The sequence below is a fragment of the Homarus americanus genome, unplaced genomic scaffold, assembly GCF_018991925.1.
Source record: "Homarus americanus isolate GMGI-L3 unplaced genomic scaffold, GMGI_Hamer_2.0 scaffold56333, whole genome shotgun sequence".
In the NCBI taxonomy this organism is placed as follows: domain Eukaryota; kingdom Metazoa; phylum Arthropoda; class Malacostraca; order Decapoda; family Nephropidae; genus Homarus; species Homarus americanus.
In genome coordinates, this window is record NW_024734940.1 from 13092534 (window position 1) to 13112699 (window position 20166).

The 20166-nt window shown below is 41.2% G+C and overlaps 1 protein-coding gene across 1 annotated transcript in view; it reads right to left on the reverse strand.

Annotated features, from left to right (window-relative positions):
* The window catches only part of LOC121870696 (programmed cell death protein 4-like), a 37660-nt gene that overhangs the window by 1967 nt on the left and 15527 nt on the right, over nucleotides 1-20166 (reverse strand). Inside the window, exons 2-7 of the mRNA XM_042372650.1 lie at nucleotides 6200-6369; nucleotides 4735-4954; nucleotides 4019-4158; nucleotides 2363-2596; nucleotides 1479-1610; nucleotides 580-707 (exon numbers count right to left, since the gene is read on the reverse strand). Coding sequence (XP_042228584.1) covers nucleotides 580-707; nucleotides 1479-1610; nucleotides 2363-2596; nucleotides 4019-4158; nucleotides 4735-4954; nucleotides 6200-6369 — 1024 coding nt within the window. The remainder of the gene's footprint in view (nucleotides 1-579; nucleotides 708-1478; nucleotides 1611-2362; nucleotides 2597-4018; nucleotides 4159-4734; nucleotides 4955-6199; nucleotides 6370-20166) is intronic.

Here is a 20166-nt window from a genome sequence, read left to right on the forward strand (position 1 = left end):
AGGTATTTATACTGATTAACGAGCAACTCTCCGGTGCTCATGCCAAGCCCAAGTGAATCACAACTACCCTGTATTGTACTCGCTGTCACCGGATGCTTGTAATGATACTAGGTGACTAACAGGTGCTGGGCATATAATGAACTCCGACTGGGGGGAAAAGGGCCATTCCACTAACAGCTATTAGTTACCCCTTCACTATGGGGAAGCCACTTTTAATATTATATTTGGCTAATGCCAGATGATTTTATTCAAGCACAGAGGAACCCCAAACTCTAGGGATTAAAATAGTAAAAGGAGGAAGTCATCTCAACTAGAGTGAATTAAACTAAAATTTAATTACTCTAACAACAAGACTTTGATTCATTTGGTACCACAAAAGTTTAAAATAAATACAGTTATCCCTTGTTTAGTGATCGATATTTCTGTTAAGTATTTAAAAACCTTTGTCGTTTAATGATTGTCAATTTTCTGTTTAGCGACCTTCGACTCGTTCGGAAAACTGGGCTTTCTTAGAACCCACTGAAACACAAGAACGTTTTTAAGAATTAAAACTATTAAAAGGTAAAGCAGATGTCTCACCTGACAGGTAATTTCTTGACCACATCATCAGAAACAACCTTGGCAGCATGGCACCTCATGACAAATCTCTCCAAAATCGAATAAGCTGGAGGCACATCCACACAGATTTGTGGCATATCGTCATATACCTGTAGAGAAAGAGAAATTAATACAAGACAAAACTGATATTGAATTCAAAGTTTATTATAAGTTAATATATATATATATATATATATATATATATATATATATATATATATATATATATATATATATATATATATATATATATATATATATATATATATATATATATATATATATATATATATACCCCAGCGAGTTACATCTTAATTTCAACATAATTATGGGCATTACATGTACTGTATACAGTACGTTAAAAGGGGCATTCCTGAATGCAAAGTGAAACCAGACACCTACAGTGCAGTTGACACTTTCCAAAACTCCCCCTCATAGTTCCATGACAATTAGCAAGTTATAAATATCCTATATTGCCTGGTTTAATACTTTCTCCTCCCTCGAAGAACATATCGCCAAGACATTACTCCTGGTTTGTGACTACAGTACTACAATCTGGATTCAATTCTTCTAAAAACTCTGTTCTTATAACAAGCTTAACTTCTGTACTTAACATAAACACAACAAAATTATCATATGGGTACAACAGTGGCACAACAAAGGCAATAATAGGAGGCCACGCAAAGGGACAATGTTTTATTTTAACATATGGTGGCTTTTAATCTCTCTAGGTATCTGAATTATTACCTATTGGATAACTAACAGATTCACATATACTCCCCTGTACCTTGGGACATCAGTTTATAGCAAGGGTGTCTGCTAAGGAAATAGATCGAGTTAGTAGTGTAATTTTTAAGTATTGCAGATTTCATTTCACTTACTCTGACAAACCCAGCTTTCATCTGAGTCGGTGTAATGATGATGGCACAGTGTAGTGACCCTAGCAAATCACACATCATTTTTGAGGTACGGTCATCCATCTTTTCTAGCGCCATTACAACAGCTTCATACACCTGCACAAGTACAAACGTAAAACACTCATTAGTCGTACACGATGGACTCGATAAACATATTAAATCGCCATTCCTGAAAGTTCCTAAATCTGTCACAGTATATCGGCATTTTCCTGACTATATCTTACTATGCCATTCTATATTCAGTAACAATTATGGAAGTGATATTTAGAAAGAACTATCATTGAGAGTTTACGCACAGACAGCTATATATGAATAAGTTAGAATATATTGTTGATGGAACAAAAGTGATTATCTTCCATACTATTTTATATTCATGATGTATACCTGTGTAGAAAGTTTTGATTCCCTAAAATTCTCTCTACAAATACAGTATGACTAACAGACCCATTGGTCCCTTTTCTCCTGTACTTTCTTTCTTGATGGAGTCACTGTATTATGGTTTTCTACTACAGATATAAATATACAGTACTTGTTAATAAGTTATCTTGATTTAATTCATATGATTTATTTAAGGATTTTCTAAAGTAAGCTTTCATCGTGCATCATACAAGTTGAACCACTCTAAAACTCACTGATAACCTTGGGACCAGAGAGAACCAGATCATAGACTTTCACGGGTCATGGTTGTTTACATATGTATAAGCTATAAAATAAAGTAAAAGTGACTTAAGAACACCACAGTACAGTACTCCTGTGATCGTTCCTCTTCCTTGCAATCATTAACTACGGTACTCTGTTTAGCACTAACTCTTCAGAATCAAAAGTAAACAAAAAAAAATAGTAATTACCAATTCATGATGAAAGTGAGGCACCTCCAGTTCCTGAAGGCATCTAGTAGCCTCTGCAATATCTGAAGAAGAAAGGTACTCCTCTAGAAGGAGTACCATCTTCTTCACCAGGTACTTAACAGGGCGAGTGCCCCCTCCAACACCCCACACATTGTCCAGTCTCACCAGCCCATGACGCATGGATAGCAAGCTATCTGATCTTGCTAAAGTCACAACTGCATGCTCACAGGCCACCTGTTCAACACAGAAAGCTTTAATAAAAAGATTCATAGGTTCAGTTAAGCTTCTGTAGGGCCCCATTCTATAGCAAAGTTAACTTCCTGAGGAAAATATATTGAATTGGTCCTCACAATCCCATTTTATGGCGAAATAATCTGATCTAAACGATCCATGTATTATGCCAGACCACCTGCAGTGTTGGCCTCTGGAAACACCAAACAAGATCAGCTCAAACTTGTCCTTTGTTCAAATACTCTTGTCTTCCCATCATAAGTCACTCAAAAGACAAAACTGGATGCAAAAATTTTAATTCATCCAAAAGGCTAATGAATCATGGATGTTACATCAGTTTTGCACCGAGAGCGACCTGCCTGTCCATTCTCCCTCTCGTGTAGAATCTTAAAGAACTTGTCCATTAAGTTCCAGCCGTCAGAGAACATTTACATCCTGGAATGAGGGAGGTTAACCGAGTCACCTAGTCCAGACTTGGCACTAATATAAATTTTCCAAGAACAGTCCATAAATTATGACTCCAAGCCTGGGTCAGACGACTCATGAATCAGGCGTAGGCTTCCAAGTGGGAGGCAGTAAAAATGCAGTGAATCTGTTGCGGAGATGAAACCTCAAAAGTGCAAAATAAATATAGGTTAAGTATAGCAGTTCTTTATCAAGGTATCTGGTGAAGAATAAATGTATACAACAGCATCTGTCATAAACAGCTTGGATCTGAATAGACGAGTCCTGTAAGATTCCAATTATGGTGAAGAATAATGGATCGTTGGGTTGCAAATGGTACACAACTGACGTGGTATGGCTTGACAACTTTCTGCCTTAAATGGTAACCATTGCATCCAGTACTCCTTTTAATGGCGGTCGTGACCTGTTAAAGCCAACCTTGCCGAGGTGTTTCCCGGAGCTAACACCACAGCCTTGGCTTGATGTAATTCATGAGTTGCCATAATGATGCACTCCTTGACTCCAGAAATTCTTGCATGCCCCCAAAAAGTTCAAAATAATTATCCTCCACTAGTACAACCCACAAATGCAATCTATGTCCCTCCAAAACCCCCACCAACAATCTTCACACTGCTTACAGCAATGTTTTTTCCAGTAATTAAATTAACTCAAATATCGCCTGTACTCAGCATATTTTTCCAAGATTGGCGACACTCCTTTGGAACCCTTCCTTCTCAAATGAACTTATGGTCTTATTAGCAGCTGCCTAACAGATCCCTTCATTGTCAATCAAAAATTTTGGTCTATGTTAAAGGGTGGTGTTCTGTTGAACCATTCTGTTGAAGATTTATAGTGTATACTGTACAGTATAAACACTTATAAGAATTTAAACTAGTAAATCATAATGTAGTGTAGTGTCTTTCTAGTTCACAGACCACAACTAGGCACCGATTTAATTATGTCAAGGAGATTTTTACTCACTTTGCCTTTATAACTTTGGAGGAACTTTGGGGGTATGCAATCATCTGCAATGGATCGGGCAATAAAATTGCCCAGGATAGTTGGAGCGTCCGGAGTGTCCAGCACCAGGTCACTGAGGTTCTTTATAAGCACATCATAACCTGTAAAAGAAGACACTCATATCCATCAATTGAGATTAATGGCACAGCACTCTACTTTCTTTTAACATTAAACTTGACTGGCAGTGTTTAAGAAGTAAAACATTTGAGCTTTACGTCACATTCATATTTCTACTTTTTTGCTGTGAACATTGTGGGTTTAGTGGACGGCGATTGGACTGTCAGGCATATTACAGGTATACATTTATGAGAACTCGTCACCAATACCATAACTACTGTACTCACTCCATTATTTTCCCCTTCCCCTATATTTTTTTTAACTAACTTTCTCTTCTGGAAGTCTTGTAAAGGAAACTTCAGTATAGTCTTTAGCAAACAATCAATATCAAAAGAACTAACCTTATTTATATCTCTAGAATCTTTCAATTCTGTTATCATGTGTCCTAAATGTGAATAATGATACCTGAGGCAACTTGACAAAATGCTTTGTAAATAGAATTAGGGACTGACCTTCTCTTCATGTTTTATGACTTCAACATAATGTAAACACACACACACCCTTTTATAACTGAAACAAACAGGATACTCTATGGGAAAAACTATATAACGTAGACATACCTTTGGTATAGTGTGGCTCATAAAGCATGTGCCCATAGAGATCAGCCAAGAGGACACTGGTCATCTCCCGGTGAGAGGGCTTGTGGTCCATGGCCAACTCAATCGCTGTCACTAACACCAAGTGCGCTCGAGTTGACACCTGCAACTCCTCCAGCGACAGATAGGTCTCGTGTGTATCCCCATGGTCGAAATATTCAGCCACTAGAGATGATATTTGTTTCTGAAATGGATAGAAATTTGTTTTTAAGCATACAAGGGCCCGAGGTGGATAGACTAGTACTAATTCAATTTTTAGCATTCAGTGGCTATCGGGTTACCCCCCACCCTCTTGAAAGGAAACTTGTCTACCAAAAGGTACTTCAACCAATGCAAGGGCACCAGAGACTGAGTGTACGATACTCGTATTTTAGTCCAAGAGCACGTGGGATAGTCGCAGTTTACAAAGAAGGAACCCAAATCCTCTCACTGTGGTCTGGAAGTGAAACTGATCATTTACTCATGAGGTTTATGCTGAACAAACCACCCACAAAGAATTAGGAATACAGCTCCTCCCCGACTTACGACCTACTCCCTACTCGACTTACAACCACCCGCACTTACAACTTGCCTCAGTCGTACCCAAATTTTGTCAAATTACGTTTTTTTCCGAGTCCCTACGTGAGTTTTGCAGTGCTTAGAAAAATAAAAGGAGCCCCATTTTAGATTTTCTATTTATTATTTAAGCATTTTCGACTTACAACCTGGATTTGGGTCCTTAACCCCGTCGTAAGTCGGGTAGGAGCTGTACAGTACAGTAAAACCTCTATTTAATGGACTATATGGAGAAGAAAGTCCAGTATATCGAGGGTCCATTAAATGTGAAACCTCCATCTAATGAACTATATCGAGAAGTTTGTTATATGGAGTTTTCACTGTAATGTAATATTAATATATATACAGTATATACTAGCTTTGTTGATAAGCTTCTTAGAGTTACGGTAAAAGAAACCCACACGGTAAGCTTTAATAAATTAATTCCACAATTAATGGTGTAAACAGCTGCCCCACTGCTTACATAATGCAAAATCTCAAACAAAATTCATGAATAACATCTCACATTAATAGAGATTAGTACACTGTACACACTATCATTGCCCTTGAAAGATGATGCCCTAACCTACCCATGTTATGTTAGAGTAACATTTCCTCGCAACTGTAAAATCAACCATAACAGAGACCATGACATTTAGCAATATCTTTCACTTCCAAATATTTCAGATAACACAATTAAAGCAAGGTGGGTAAATTTAAAAAAAAAAATAACAAAAATAATGGCAAGATGTATAAAATGGCGAATACGGTAAATACAATTTATTAGTACCGGTGGTAATCTTGATAATCACGGCTTCTTAAAATTGTAATGGATAAGTGAACGAGATCATTTATATTTCTGTAAACAACAAAAACTTAACGTAGGGGCACATACCTGTAGTTCTTCGTCAGATCTGTCCAAATTAATAACCTTCAGCTTAAAGTCTCGATGTTCAGGGTTGGATTCATCGTAGTTAGGGTCGTTGGAGTCAATGGCTCCATCTAGCTCCTCCTCAGCTAGTTCGGAACCGAGGGCTCCCCACGTCCCCTTACCACCTGCACCACCTGTCAAAAGATATATATGAGTAAAGTACTTTCTTACACAGTATTGTACAAGCGCCACCTGTCGATAATAAATACACGTTCTTATACCACTTGCATTTATAAAAACTTTGATAAATTGAGACGTAAGTGTATCATGGTTGACAATATGATGCATGAATAAAACATTCACATCTAGCATATAACATGCTCAACAGCCTGCTCTTTCATTCTCAATGTACTTTGTGTTTTCGTTAAACCTGGTTATCATATTTTGAATCATATTCAGTAAATGCATCCCTAAAATTTTACCAACTTACTTCTTAGGTCAGTATCCCCTAAATCTTTTGTTAACTCGGTCACTTTTTTGTGTTCAAACAAAGTGATATTTCTGTGATACAAAACTGTACAGGGCAATGGTAGGTCGAGTAAGATATACATTAAACAATTACATTTAATATAGTCAATGGTTAACAGGGTGGGAGGAAATTATTTTGATTCGGCTTCATAATATATTAATAACCCGGGACAACATCCAATACTTCATCATTAAGATATGTTAGCAACATAATTTCAATGTGATCCGTGAAATATTCCTATAGTATTGAACCAAACTGAAACTTCATAAAAAAAAAAAGTCTCCCCGGGTACAACAAGGGAACCCGGCAGGGCTGGAGGGTGACGGGTGGGTGGGTGCTGGAGTGGACAGAAAGGGGGCGAGGGGTTCGCTGGCTGGAAGCCAGCGTTTCTCATCGTTCGTTTTCTGCACTTAACTCGCACTTCGGCTGAGCCATTTCCTTAACTGAAAAACAGATTTAAAGCTGGATATAAAGATACCCCTATCTTTATTAATTTTTTTTAAGTTGACGTATATTTGATTATTACACAAAGTGCAATTTTTATCTTACAATTTTATTAAAGGGCGCACGGCCAAATATTTTGTTACCGAACGCAGTGAGTTGCTGCGGTGCCACGTCTCCAACCACACATCGTTACCTGTCAAGGTCAACCCCTATAGTAAACAAAACACTGTCAACGTGATGTTCATTCACATTACTGCATGTATAAAGGTGTTGATGCTTAGTATATTGATATGTTCATTCGTTACAAAAACAAACACTAATAGGACCTATCGGAAATTTGTAATAAAAAAAAGTACTGCAATATGGATTTAACTTGTTATATTCGCAATTTTTAACTTAATAGCTGGTCATGTCAATGCCTTGTTAATAGAAGAGGAAATCATAGTACATTGCCCGGAGAAACTATGAGATTTTCGTTAAGGTCACATTGGACTGTACAACCCTCTCACATCCAACACATGCGGGAATCCAACCAGGATCGCATCACAGTAGTGAGAGGCAATCCCGCGATAGCAAGCAATCAAGGTCCGTAACTTTGTCGACTTTATGTACATGTATCAACATTTTACTTGAAATACGATAGGTTACACAGAACTGACGATGAAACTTACAGGTATTATAGTTCAGCCATAACAATAACAGCGCGGCGGACGTGAAATGCGCGCCACTTTCTAATCCGCCTGTTGCCAAGGGCGTCCTGAAAACACGTACCGGCTTGGACGCCAAGCCTTTATACCGACGCTCTTATGTTACTCTGTGTCGAACCAAAAAAATGAAGCTTCGTTATTATGTAATAGATTAGCCGGATACCGCCGGTTGATTTATTCAGCTTGGTGATTATTTTTTTTTAAATTAATAACAATATAACTTCACATTTCATAAATGGCGAAAAAAACGCCTTGGGAAAAATCACGGGTGTTGTTGAAAGAGCAATGTCATATGCACCAGGAAGCGGGGCCGAGGTGTGCAGCAACAACCCGTGGGCGGCCTGTTATGTCAGAAGAGTCGAGCGGACGGACTCAGCCTAACACACCTCCTCCCTCCTACTACAGGTCACACCAGGCCCGGAGGATCGGTTGGAAAAGATGAGAAGGAAATTGTCGTTGGTTTGAAAGCCTTCCTAAAATTATTATTTACACCCCGATGTTCAGACTTACTACACTGGCAGTAATGAACTTGCAAGTTACATTAACATATTCAGCTGCTGTCACAGTTAACTAATACTACCGCAACACCTAACCTTGGGGTACTACAACTCGTCTAGCTTGGTAATACTGCCCCTAACCTAACCCTGCTACTAACACCCAGACAGGTTCAGCCTGACACTACTCCTATCCTAGCCTCCCTCCTACTACACCCAGCCTGATACTTCCATACCAAGGAATAAGAGCACTAACCCCCATGTTTATTAGCCTTGGGGGAGGCCTGGTTTATTGATCCATTTAGATCGTGAAGAAACCCCTGAGGGAGAGGTAGAATCGAGAAAGAACAGACGTCCTCCAGTCAGGACTCGGGACAACCTCAAGTATTACTCTCTTCGCTCATGAAAAACTTAAATCCGACAGAGAAAGGTGTCCTTTGAGGTCGTTTAATGCGTCCCAGTCCACCCAGCTGTACACAACTATAATTTTTTTTAAGTTGGGGAAGGGAAGGCGGCCGAGTTGGTTACCGAAGGCCTAGTGGTACAATATAGTGTTTTATTAACTCTCACCCGCCAAGCTTGTAAAAACACCCACTTTCACTTTTTATAGCACAGTTAAGCAATATTTCAACTTTTATTACACTTTAAGTTGCAATTTGTATTATAAAATTACAGCAATAAGTTAACAAGTTCAGTAAACACAAACCGAAATACACAGTCGAATATCATAAACAAGTAAATTTATGTACAAACAATATTGTGGAATGTGTGTGTGTTTTGGCATCGTTTCCCAGCGACCAGTTATAAAACACATTGCAGACAAAATATTCCAGTCATATGTAATAAAATTAATTAATGGGTGAAACATCTGGCGTGTAAAAATCTTAATTCAATATTCTAAGTATTAAAAGAAACATCTCCAAATGAATGTTGGCTGACACGTGAAGCTTTCAGTATCTCACATTGATAAGCCAATACCTGTATCAGTACAAGGTCGCCCCCCCCCCCTCACACACCTGTCACTATTATACATTTGTTACGTTAGCCATTTACTAGTTTGTTTATCTAAATATTCAGCTAAACACAACCGTAGCCACAGATTATACCGAAGGCTGTCTCAAGTCTGGTTCCGCCCCACCATAAAACATGTTTACTCTGCTCAATAGTGTAAAGGTGTAAACTCATGTTGTTGTCTAAATCTATAAACAGAAGGAATGCGCGCCGGTGCTCATGATACACAAACCAGTTTTTACCAAGATACAACTCGTGGTAAGGGTGCCAGAAATACCATTACTTTATCACTGTCGTTAACTGCTGTCGTTTCATCGGTTCGCGTAACACTTATATTTGATTTCGTTCAATGTATGATATGAACCTCAAACCGAACCGTAAGAATAACATTACACTCGTATAAGTGGCCACCTGGTGCAAAACTATCCGCCTGAACATTGAACAGAATAACCGCTCGCGTTAATGTCACAAGCCATGCACGACCAAGGAATATCAAATGAGCACAGCTAACACGGCAGGTGGATGTGTACCTCATCAAAACATCACAGCAGCAGGTTGTCAAATGCAGCATGGGAGGGACTAGGGAGTTTTCCATGATTGCTCCCCGACAACACACCTCCACCCACACATGGGAATATTTCTCAACTAAATCCCTATTTCCACTGTGGATCTTAATGATTGGTTACTAAAGGACGATGTGAATTTGACAGCGAAGGGAATATTTATCTACCCAAAATTCCCAAAGGATGGAAGAGACAGTCTTACGTCAATTAGAAATTCAAATACCACTAAACCCCAAACTACGCTCCAGCTTGATGACAAGTTGTATACATCGACTACTATACGTTCACATTTTTACTTGCACCTACAAAGTTGATAAGACATGAGATTGCACCTCATCTTGTTACTACAGTGTATTTATTATTTTATATTCAAATCTATTATTCAATAAATTGTTTAGTAAAAAGCCTACTATAGTATAATACAACGTGGCGGAGTCTTTCGTTTCCACTTCAGATTCTTGCCCGCGGATTAAAAAGAGAAACTTGGCACATTAATACCACTAATGTCTAGGATTAAATTAATGATTTTAGGTCCGTTGTGTTGTCTTCCCTGGACAGACCGTGGTTATCTTTTTCTTCCCGCGAGCTTAATAATGTTTACTTATATAAAACTTCTGCGCTACAATGACGGGGTCTATTAATTTTCGCCCAAGCGTAGTATTGATATCACGTTGGCGGTGCTCTTGTTAATAAATATAGCGAGGTCTTCGATGAATGTAACTATATTACAATGTACAATCAACAATCAGGCCCAGTAAACAAAATAGCTGCTTAGAACCCAGAGATAAGACACTATCGGGTGGTTTAGATACACAAAGCTTATCAATGGTTGTGGCTCAGGCTATGTACTTGAGGCTGGTATCAGTTACTGCGGTCATAGTGGTGTACCTCTGTAATGTTGAAATCCGATCATTTAAACCACAAGGTAAATATTTACTCTCCTCCCATTGCACTGAGACGATAACTTTTCTCAACTTTGCTAAAATTATATAAAAAAAAAATACTAGTTAAGGTTGTGAATACAGGTTGTTGTTATCCTAATGCAAAGTAAAGTCGAGATTTCAGATAAACATCCACCCCACTAGATGCCAGGGCCGTCAACCTGGGTCAAGGCACACACACACAGTCTGGTTAAAATCCAAGACGTGTTTCTTGGATGTGTTCAGACAAACAGATGAACGCCTACCCTCTCTGAATAATCTACCTCCGCGGCAGTGACAGGGGATATATATGTTTTACTAAAATGACCACTAGCAGGCGAGATAACACAGAAATGATACAATGTGATATAACGAACCAAGTGTTTACACGTCATAGGTTGAAGTACGATCGGATTCAGCGGAACATTACATAAACAGGAGTTACCACACCGTGTCACTCATTCTGTTAAGTATATCTAATTATTAATGAAGGGACACCCAATTATACGTCAAGGCGTACCTAATTACCTGTCAAAGGATGCCTAATTACCAGCCCAGGGATTCTTAGTTACCTGTTTGGAAAATAGTCGACCAGTTGATGGGGTGGGAGGATCAAGTCGGGCATGTGATGTAACATGTGACGGGAAGGTTCCCCCCCCCCCCTCCACCACACAGAGCTCCACTACTTGTCTTACAGTAAACTAACACCAAGGAAAGACAACTCCGCTTACTGTCAACTCTTTACCTATATCCTCTAAGACAGGGGTTCTCAACCAGGGGGGGAATTTCCTCAGGTTTTCGGGGGAACTGATACTAATATGGAAAAAATAAAGGATTTTCAGTATTATATGCATATTATTTGGAATGCACTTTTTGAGGCAGACAATCTTGGAAAGGAGGGGGAATGACATTCTGACATATGGTGAAAGGGGTGCATGGGGCAAACAAGGTTGAGAACCACTGCTCTAAGAGAAAACAGACAAACGCATCCCAGTCAAATGTTCTACTCCTTCCTACACTACAGGTTCACACACAGCCTAGCCAAACGTCCGTGCAAGACCCTCTCACGTCTACACTCATAAACTAGGCAGGACCATGTTGAGAGGATCAACTTGACCCAGATTATTCTCGTTCCTGAATATCTTCCACGGCAACAACCAAGTACAGGGCAGGAGGGATAACCGTCTACACTAGGAACCTTTTGAGTCACGTCTCGTACGATATACTGCGCTGCTTCATGTTAACTTCAGCCCACATCCCCAGTCATTCACTCTCTTACAATAAGTGTTGTATACAATTATGGAGTATGATTTTCATATATTTGCAACACTGCCTAAAAAAATGAGTGAGGTTAGTTATATATCTAATTTACAAGTACCGACAGTTTAATGTATATTTTGTGCAAGTGGTGACCGCCACCAGACCTTCCTCACGCGAACTGTCAGTCATCCACGTGAGAAGAGGAGGAGAGTGCTAGTTGGCGAGCATCATCCTGCCCGCTGCCTCAATGCCCAGAAGAAGGATGTGGCAGCATGTCAACTGTCGCATGAAAATAAAAGTGAAAATATTCCCGAGTCACCTGACACACGAAGCTGCTACCCTCTTACCTCCTTTTCAACCGCTGCCAAGCACTGCAAACCTGTACTATTGTATAACCTTACTGTATGTGAATAGCCCGTTACATAACTCTTAGTAAAGAGTGCCCATGAGCAATACTTATAGTCATTGTCACTAAGCTGTACGGCAAATCCCTCGGGTGATGGTCTCCAAATATGTCATATAGCGCCACGCCTCCCCTGGCAGGGACTGTGGTTGGCGGATGTGTGCGCGGTTGCCAGTATCAAGTTGTGACCTAAAACAACTACGCAGTTATCGGGCCACACCACGTGGCGTCCTCCCCCTCGCTCCCTTGCTCGCCGCGTCACCTCCACGTGGCTCATGTTATTGTTTACTAAACTTCCCCCCACCTCCCTTCATCATGTGTATCACTTCCCTGTTGGTGCCACTGTTACCATGCCAGTTAATTCATTACCGCCAACTTTTGAAACTGTGGTATGTAAATTTGGCAAGATGTTAGGGTTGGGTTTGGTGCCTGGCTTGCCACGCCCACAACAGAAAGTAAAATACTTGTTCGTAGTTTTTGAGTACATTACCATGTGGTGACACTAACACATAACAAGATGTATGTAATTACGTAAATGTCAAAACTCACATTTAAGTACTATCTACTGCAATTTATATTACGAAAAGAGTTTACTTTACTGCAACCGGCTCAAAATAAATAAACTGTATGTGTGTTGGCTCTAATAGTTATTTACCATTTGTGTTGTGCGAGGCCAACTTACTCTAAGTGTGTATTCTGTAGCATGGATCTTGGCACTACCCCTGGTGTGGCCCTTCACAAGAACCATATTTAGGTAGGTGATGGGGGGGCATTGAGAAGAGACGGGCCCACCTCACTCACGTGGCCCTCGCCCTAACCCACCTGCATCACGTACGAGTGTGGAGTTTGCACCAACAGCCCACTAAACCCCGCCCACACTACACCACACGAGGACCCAGTCACCGGACGCTGCAGTAGTGGACGTGCTCACCTTTTCACAATCCAGGAAACTTGCTCATAATGGCTGCCAGTGCGGTTAAAATAGCGCGCCTGATTTGTAGCTACCCCCCCCCCTTGCTCTAGCGCAACGTACTCCTGCTATAATCTGTTCATACACAGTACCTAAGGTTCTAACTGTTAATGGTACAGCTGTAGCGTGGTTGCTTCTCAGCACTGCGACTGGTTGGCAACCTAAGGGTTGGCTGTGAGAAGGGTGTTGTCCAGTGTGACTACCAAGTATGGCAGGTTTTCTCTTGTTTCCGCCTGTGTTAACACTGAAGGGGGAGGTCCTCTCACTGAACCACAAAGGAGACTTAATTTATCACGTGACAGTTATCCAGTACAGTATATCGAATTTATTCTACTTTCCACACACTTTCTACACCGTCTTCCATCTGGTAATCATTATAGAAGTAACAAAACTTAATAGTTAAAAATAAACGTCTAATATGGGTAAATGTGAATTTACGAGTAACTAACATGTTGGGCGTAGTAGCAAAACCATGTGAAGGAGACGACAAATTGGGAAGAAAACAAAAACATACAGCGGACTCGAGGTTTAATAAGAAAAAAACTGACAATATATTCTACTTAAAACACCGCCATTTTAGTGCGTGAAGCTGCCTCCAGTTCTGGCGTGAAGGAAGGTCCATTGATAAAACCCCCATTAATGTGGACTTGTTCCGTAAACAGTGAGTAAGCGTGAGCGAGCATCAACAACTCGCGAAGGCCACACAGTTCACCGAGCAGCTCACAGCGTATAATATGACATGTGAAGATCAGTCAGGCTCTGGGGTAAGCGGTCAGCAGGCATAACACGCAACTAGTTATACACTGCTGAATGATTAGGATAACTCAGGTGGAGTGCCCTTGTCCAACCTTTTCTGCTATTACTGTTAAATAACTGTCAGCGAGCTCTACACACACACATCACAAAGGCATGACTCATCATTTTTGGTTGTTTAGAAAAAAAATTATTCTCATATTTATCAAAAACTAAGTACAGTGTCAGATGCTCCTCCTCACAAGCCAGCTTTAGGCTTCTCTATCAAGGAATACATCTTCTGAAGTGAGGGTCCTCCTCTTCAGTATACAACTTCATCCACGCTTAACCATCCACTTCATCCCGGATCTTCTTCCACATGACCACACGGATTCCTTTCAGTAAACACAATTATAAGTTCTACTCTCAAACTCGTTCCTCAGATCGGTTTTTTTCTTCAACCGGTTTATACATCTAGGAAACAAAAAAAAAGTCGAAATTGCCTGCTTTAACTTGGGGTGCATGTTGGACGACGCACCCAAACAACGAACTGCTAATGAAAATTCGTAACGAGGAACAGTGACGGACATGGTTCATTAGACTGAGCTACTGCCACCCGCTTATCACAAAACACACCACCACCACCATCTGCTTCAGTCGATACCATGCTCTAACTCTCACCCTCCCCCTCACACGGTCGGTATGTACACAGCGTCGTATGTGTGGTGGAGCTAAAAACACAAGAACAATATTTTCTATTCTGAGAGGGAAGCCGCATAGCCTTGAGGCTATGTAGTGCAGGAAGGATGCATTTATTTTTCCTTGTGTGGGTGTACAGTATGTGAGATCGAGGAGCAGGGCTTGTTGGTGTCATAAGGGTGAGAATATGTTCATGTGTGCCAGCTGGTCACTCGCTGCTCTGCTAGCTGCGGGGTGACAGGTCTTTTCGGACGAGCGGGCAGGCGCCGGGCGGGCCTCACTCTCACACTCCCGCCACCTCAGCAGAGTCGAAGCGATGATGAGGAGTGCTTCTTTAAAAGGCTGTGCTGTATTTTTGAGTAAGGGTGAGCATGTGCATATACAAGTCTCGCCGAACAAGTATACGGAAACGCCAAAGTTCAACTTCCGTGATACAGCCGCGATAAATTAGACTTGTGTTGGCAAAACACAAATACCATTATAATTAGCCTATTTTGGGGGATTTTGTGACTTACAGTTTCAAAACACGAACAGATTATTAACTCCAAATAATACTAGTATTATCCCAAAGTATAAAAAAATAATACAGTATCAATATTGAATATATTGTCTGTGCTTCAACACTAGTCCAAAATTTCGAATGCCAACGAAATATCAGATTCTTTATCACCAATAAATGCAGACGTTTTATCACTAACAAATAACAAAGTTTGACAACGAAAACTTAAACACAATTTAACCAAACGGGCGACGTGGTGACAGAAGATAAGAATGATAATGTAATCAGATGAAGAACTCGCTGATAGAAACAAAATAACCACTTTAGATACGTGTTTATGACGACACTTCAAGATGGCTGAAAGAGTTTAGCGTTTTAGTAATAATATTAAGTATCAAAGAACGGTTTCACACCTACAGTAAACTAATGAAAATTACTGAAGACTTAAACGAGACAGCGAAGCGTTTCTTGAATTCCATTGTACCGATCTGCTCTTATAACTGACGGTCGGACAAACGGATACTTAACAAACAGAGCGATGTATTTGTTTCGTAGTGGCGTACAAGCAATATTATTTACTGCTGGCTACGAACGGCAAAACACATATAATAAACAATAGGTGTGTGTGTGTGTGTGTGTGTGTGTATTACAAGGACAGTGAACGGTAAGGGAGGTCATGCAGTCCGTTCCTGCAAGATTCAAATATCCTGTACAGCATTAAATATTCTTAGTCTTCTCTTGATATTCACTGTTGAAATATAGCCTCCAAAGTACTGTACATTTCCAATACCAACTTGTCCTTTGAGAAAAAGTTATACACAGTTCAACTAAATGTGTTAAAATCGTAAGGTAGTCACAGTCAGTCTAGTCAAAATTCCAGTGACTCTTGGCAACTATCACCTTTGTACTATTAAAACATATATTAACATTTAACCGCTGTTTAAAGTTATTAAGTACTTCTCTAATATTAACATGTCTGAGAAAGCTTTGGCGAGTTGCACTAAATGATTAGAGTACACGTTTATACTTCAACACACTATTTATTATTAACTTTAATTCCTGACAACTAAATCGATAAGACGTACTACACTATTTTAACATTAAAACAATAATATAAATGTTAAATTATGTTAAGTTTAAGTTACAAAAAAAATCAAAACTGGATAGGTTAGTCGAAAAATTTAATCACGTTTTTTGTTTGAGTATCAGTGAACAATTTTACCTAACAAAGAATATAAATATATTCTTAAACCTATCTAATCACACGGGTTTACAAAAAATATATATATATGAAAAAAGTTGTGATAAGAAACGAGTCCTCAGTACAACGATATCAATGTGAAAATACCTACGATAATTCCATCTTTTCACACGGACTCGGCACCACTAGGTAAACACTTATAATTATTTAATAAACTAGTAAATATATTTAATTCAAGAGACTTACAAGACGTGGAGTTTTAAAATATGTACTGTATATGAGAGGAGGAGGATAGATTTATAACTGCCTGGGACGAGTAGAATAGCACGTATACAATGAGAATCAAGGCGGTCATGCAGTCTGGCACATCCACCGCTCACATTAGGTGCCTGGGAGGAAGGGTAGGGTGACAGAGGGTTACTGCGAGGAAGGGGAGGGTGACTGGGAGGAAGGAAAGGGTGCCTATAGGGGAGGGGGAGGAACAAGAACGTGCTTGGACGAAGGTGGCTGGGAGAGTAGAGACAAGAGGGATACACCTATTGGCAATGGGAGTGAGTATAGGTAAGAGGTGAGTCATCTATATTGAGGCTACAATCATGACTCACCTGAACTAACGGGAACCCCCCCACCCCCACACACACTGATTTACCTGTACGTAGGACGATTTGTTTAGGTGTTCTGCCCCCCCCCCATGTCAATAACAGAACCCGTTAGAGCAGCAACCAACCATCCCTCGAGTCTATGAGGTGTGTCTAGGAGCTACCATAATATATATATACTGTAGAGAGAGAGAGAGAGAGAGAGAGAGAGAGACATACACCTAGCCTCCCCTCAAGACATGATTTACAGTTTTCTCTCTCTGGCTGGATGATAAATGGAACAACTGCTGGGGTGGAAGAGGGGGTGATCGTAGGTCTGATTACACTACAAGAAATCGAGTGAGATTATATAGCATGGTAAGGTGTGGGTTAGGTTAGGTTAGCACGATAAGGGGTATGATTGTAGGTCGGTAATGATGTGGAATATGTGAGAAAAGGGTGAAGATAAGGATAGGGGGAGAGTAGGATGGTTGAGGGTTGGGTGAAGAGGGTGAATGAAGTGGGTGAAGAGGTGGATGAAGTGGGTGAAGAGGAGGTGAATGAAGTGGGTGAAGAGGAGGTGAATGAAGTGGGTGAAGAGGAGGTGAATGAAGAGGGGAGCCATGGACATGATGTGTTGAGGAGGATGGTGTGTAAGTGGTGGTCACTCCCACCATACCTAGACAACATCCTGTGGTCAGCTGCGGTTCACTGCACTGTTGCCCACCGCTTCTGCTACACTTACTCCCCCCCCCACCATCCTCATACCCTCCCCCTTCACCCCCGTCTCCTACCCTTCACCCCCTCTCCTACCCTCACACCACCTCCCACACGACCTCTCTTAATACAATCCTTATTTATCGTTGCCGCAGCGGATACAACCAACGTGTTATTGACTGACAACTTACAACACCATCTTTATTGTACACTACAGTCACACTGATCTTAACAACCGAGTGAAATATATAACAAACTGTAGCGTGTTACGAGTTGTGGGCAGGTGGTGCATTTACAACAAATCAACATCACACGTATGACCCCTCAACCTTGATGGTGGGGAGAGAGGGCGGTGGGGAGGGAGGGCAGTAGGGGTGTGTGGGAGAGAGGGCTAGAGGGGAAATGGGGCGGAGGGAGAGAAAGAGGGGGAATGTGGTAGAGAAGGTGAGGGAATGAGGGAGAACAAGATCGGGAATGAGGGAGAGAAAGTAAGGGAATGAGTTGAAAAGGGAGAGAATGAGGTGGAGAGGGAGAGTACCTTGGTCATTATTCTCACCTCACTAACACACGCTGAATAAAACAACACTGTATGAACTCAGTGGCCACATGAAGATTAACCACCCCTCCCCAACCAGCTTATCTCACCTGATGATTAAACACCTCTAAAAATGCTACCTGGGGAGTGGGTTAGGTCAGGTCAGGCCTGGTTAGTGTTTAATTATCATGTCCCTTCCACCATGCAACTCGCCTCCCCGCCATGCAACACCTGCCCTCTGACATGCAACACCCACCCACCGCCATGCAAAACACACAACCAGTACAGTATTTGTGTTTAAAGCTTACACCCATGTAGATATTACTACAGTGTGTGAACCCGAAGCAATAGACTGATACATTATTCTCTCCATAAATGCTTCGGATTCATGAGTGTGAATCTCAAGGGGTTAGGGTTCACAGAGGGGTTCGGGGTACGGGTTCAGAGAGGAAAGGCGAACAGACTTGCGTAGTGGACTGTACAATAACACTCCCCCCCCCTTCGCACGCCTGTACAGAGACCCATGTACACTATGTAACTATTCTTAGTGTACACCTGGACCGGAAGGCTCCTATCTGCCCGCGGGTGTCAGTATCTAGGCAGCAGGGTACTCGCTCCGCCACTCTGGGTGTATTTATAACCTCGCTACTCTCTACTCAACATGGTGGGTAGGCCTAAGGTGGGTGGGTAATGCGGGAAGGTAAGGGAGGGTGGGCGGTGAGGTGAGGAGAGGCGTGTGGTCCCTCGGCAGTAATACCATGGTGACGTGATGGTGAGCGCCACCTGTTGGTCACGACGATTACCTCCCTCCCCCACCTTCTCTCACACCCCTTGGCCCTCACTCTCTCCCTTCTCTCACTACCATCACTGCACTCACTATCACCACCACCACACACACACACACACACACACACACACACACACACACACACACATACACACTCTCTCCTAAACCGACCCTCACCCCACCCACCCAACACGACCCTCACGTAGCCACTCCAACAACAAGACCCTCACACACACACTACCACCACCACCTGCACGAACGAGAGAGAGAGAGAGACGAAGGGGAAGATGTGATGTGGATGAGAGAAGAGAATTGTGGGTAAAGGGAGGAGAGAGAGAGAGAGAGAGAGAGAGGGGGGGACATACAGAACACCTGCCTCCGCTCTCACCTGACGAAGGAACGCCTGTACTAGCACACGTGTATATATTTTCTAAAACTAAGATAAATAAATTAATCTCTTTAACAAAACACCTGATGACAGTTCACCACAATGCTTTAGTTGGTTTATATAACGTCAGTCAATGGTCATTATAAGTCATGTCATACATATACATAAATACACACAAACAAACAGACCCCCTGCACACACTACCACATACGTCACATACATACATACATACACACACACACCCTACCTGTGGTCGTCACCAAATACACTTCCAAATGTCAGGTGAGTCACGGGAATGACCTGGCGTTGTGTATCAAGTCAATTGCGTTGTAGGATCACCTGAAGAATAGCCACCCCAGCTTATTTCACCTGAAGAAAAGCCACCCCAGCTTATTTCACCTGAAGTTTAGCCACCCCAGCTTATTTCACCTGAAGAAGAGCCACCCCAGCTTATTTCACCTCAAAATTATCCTCCGTGAAAATAATGAAATACGTGAAATAAACAATAAGTCATTTATGATAATACAACTCAGTCAGCAACCCATTGGCTGTAA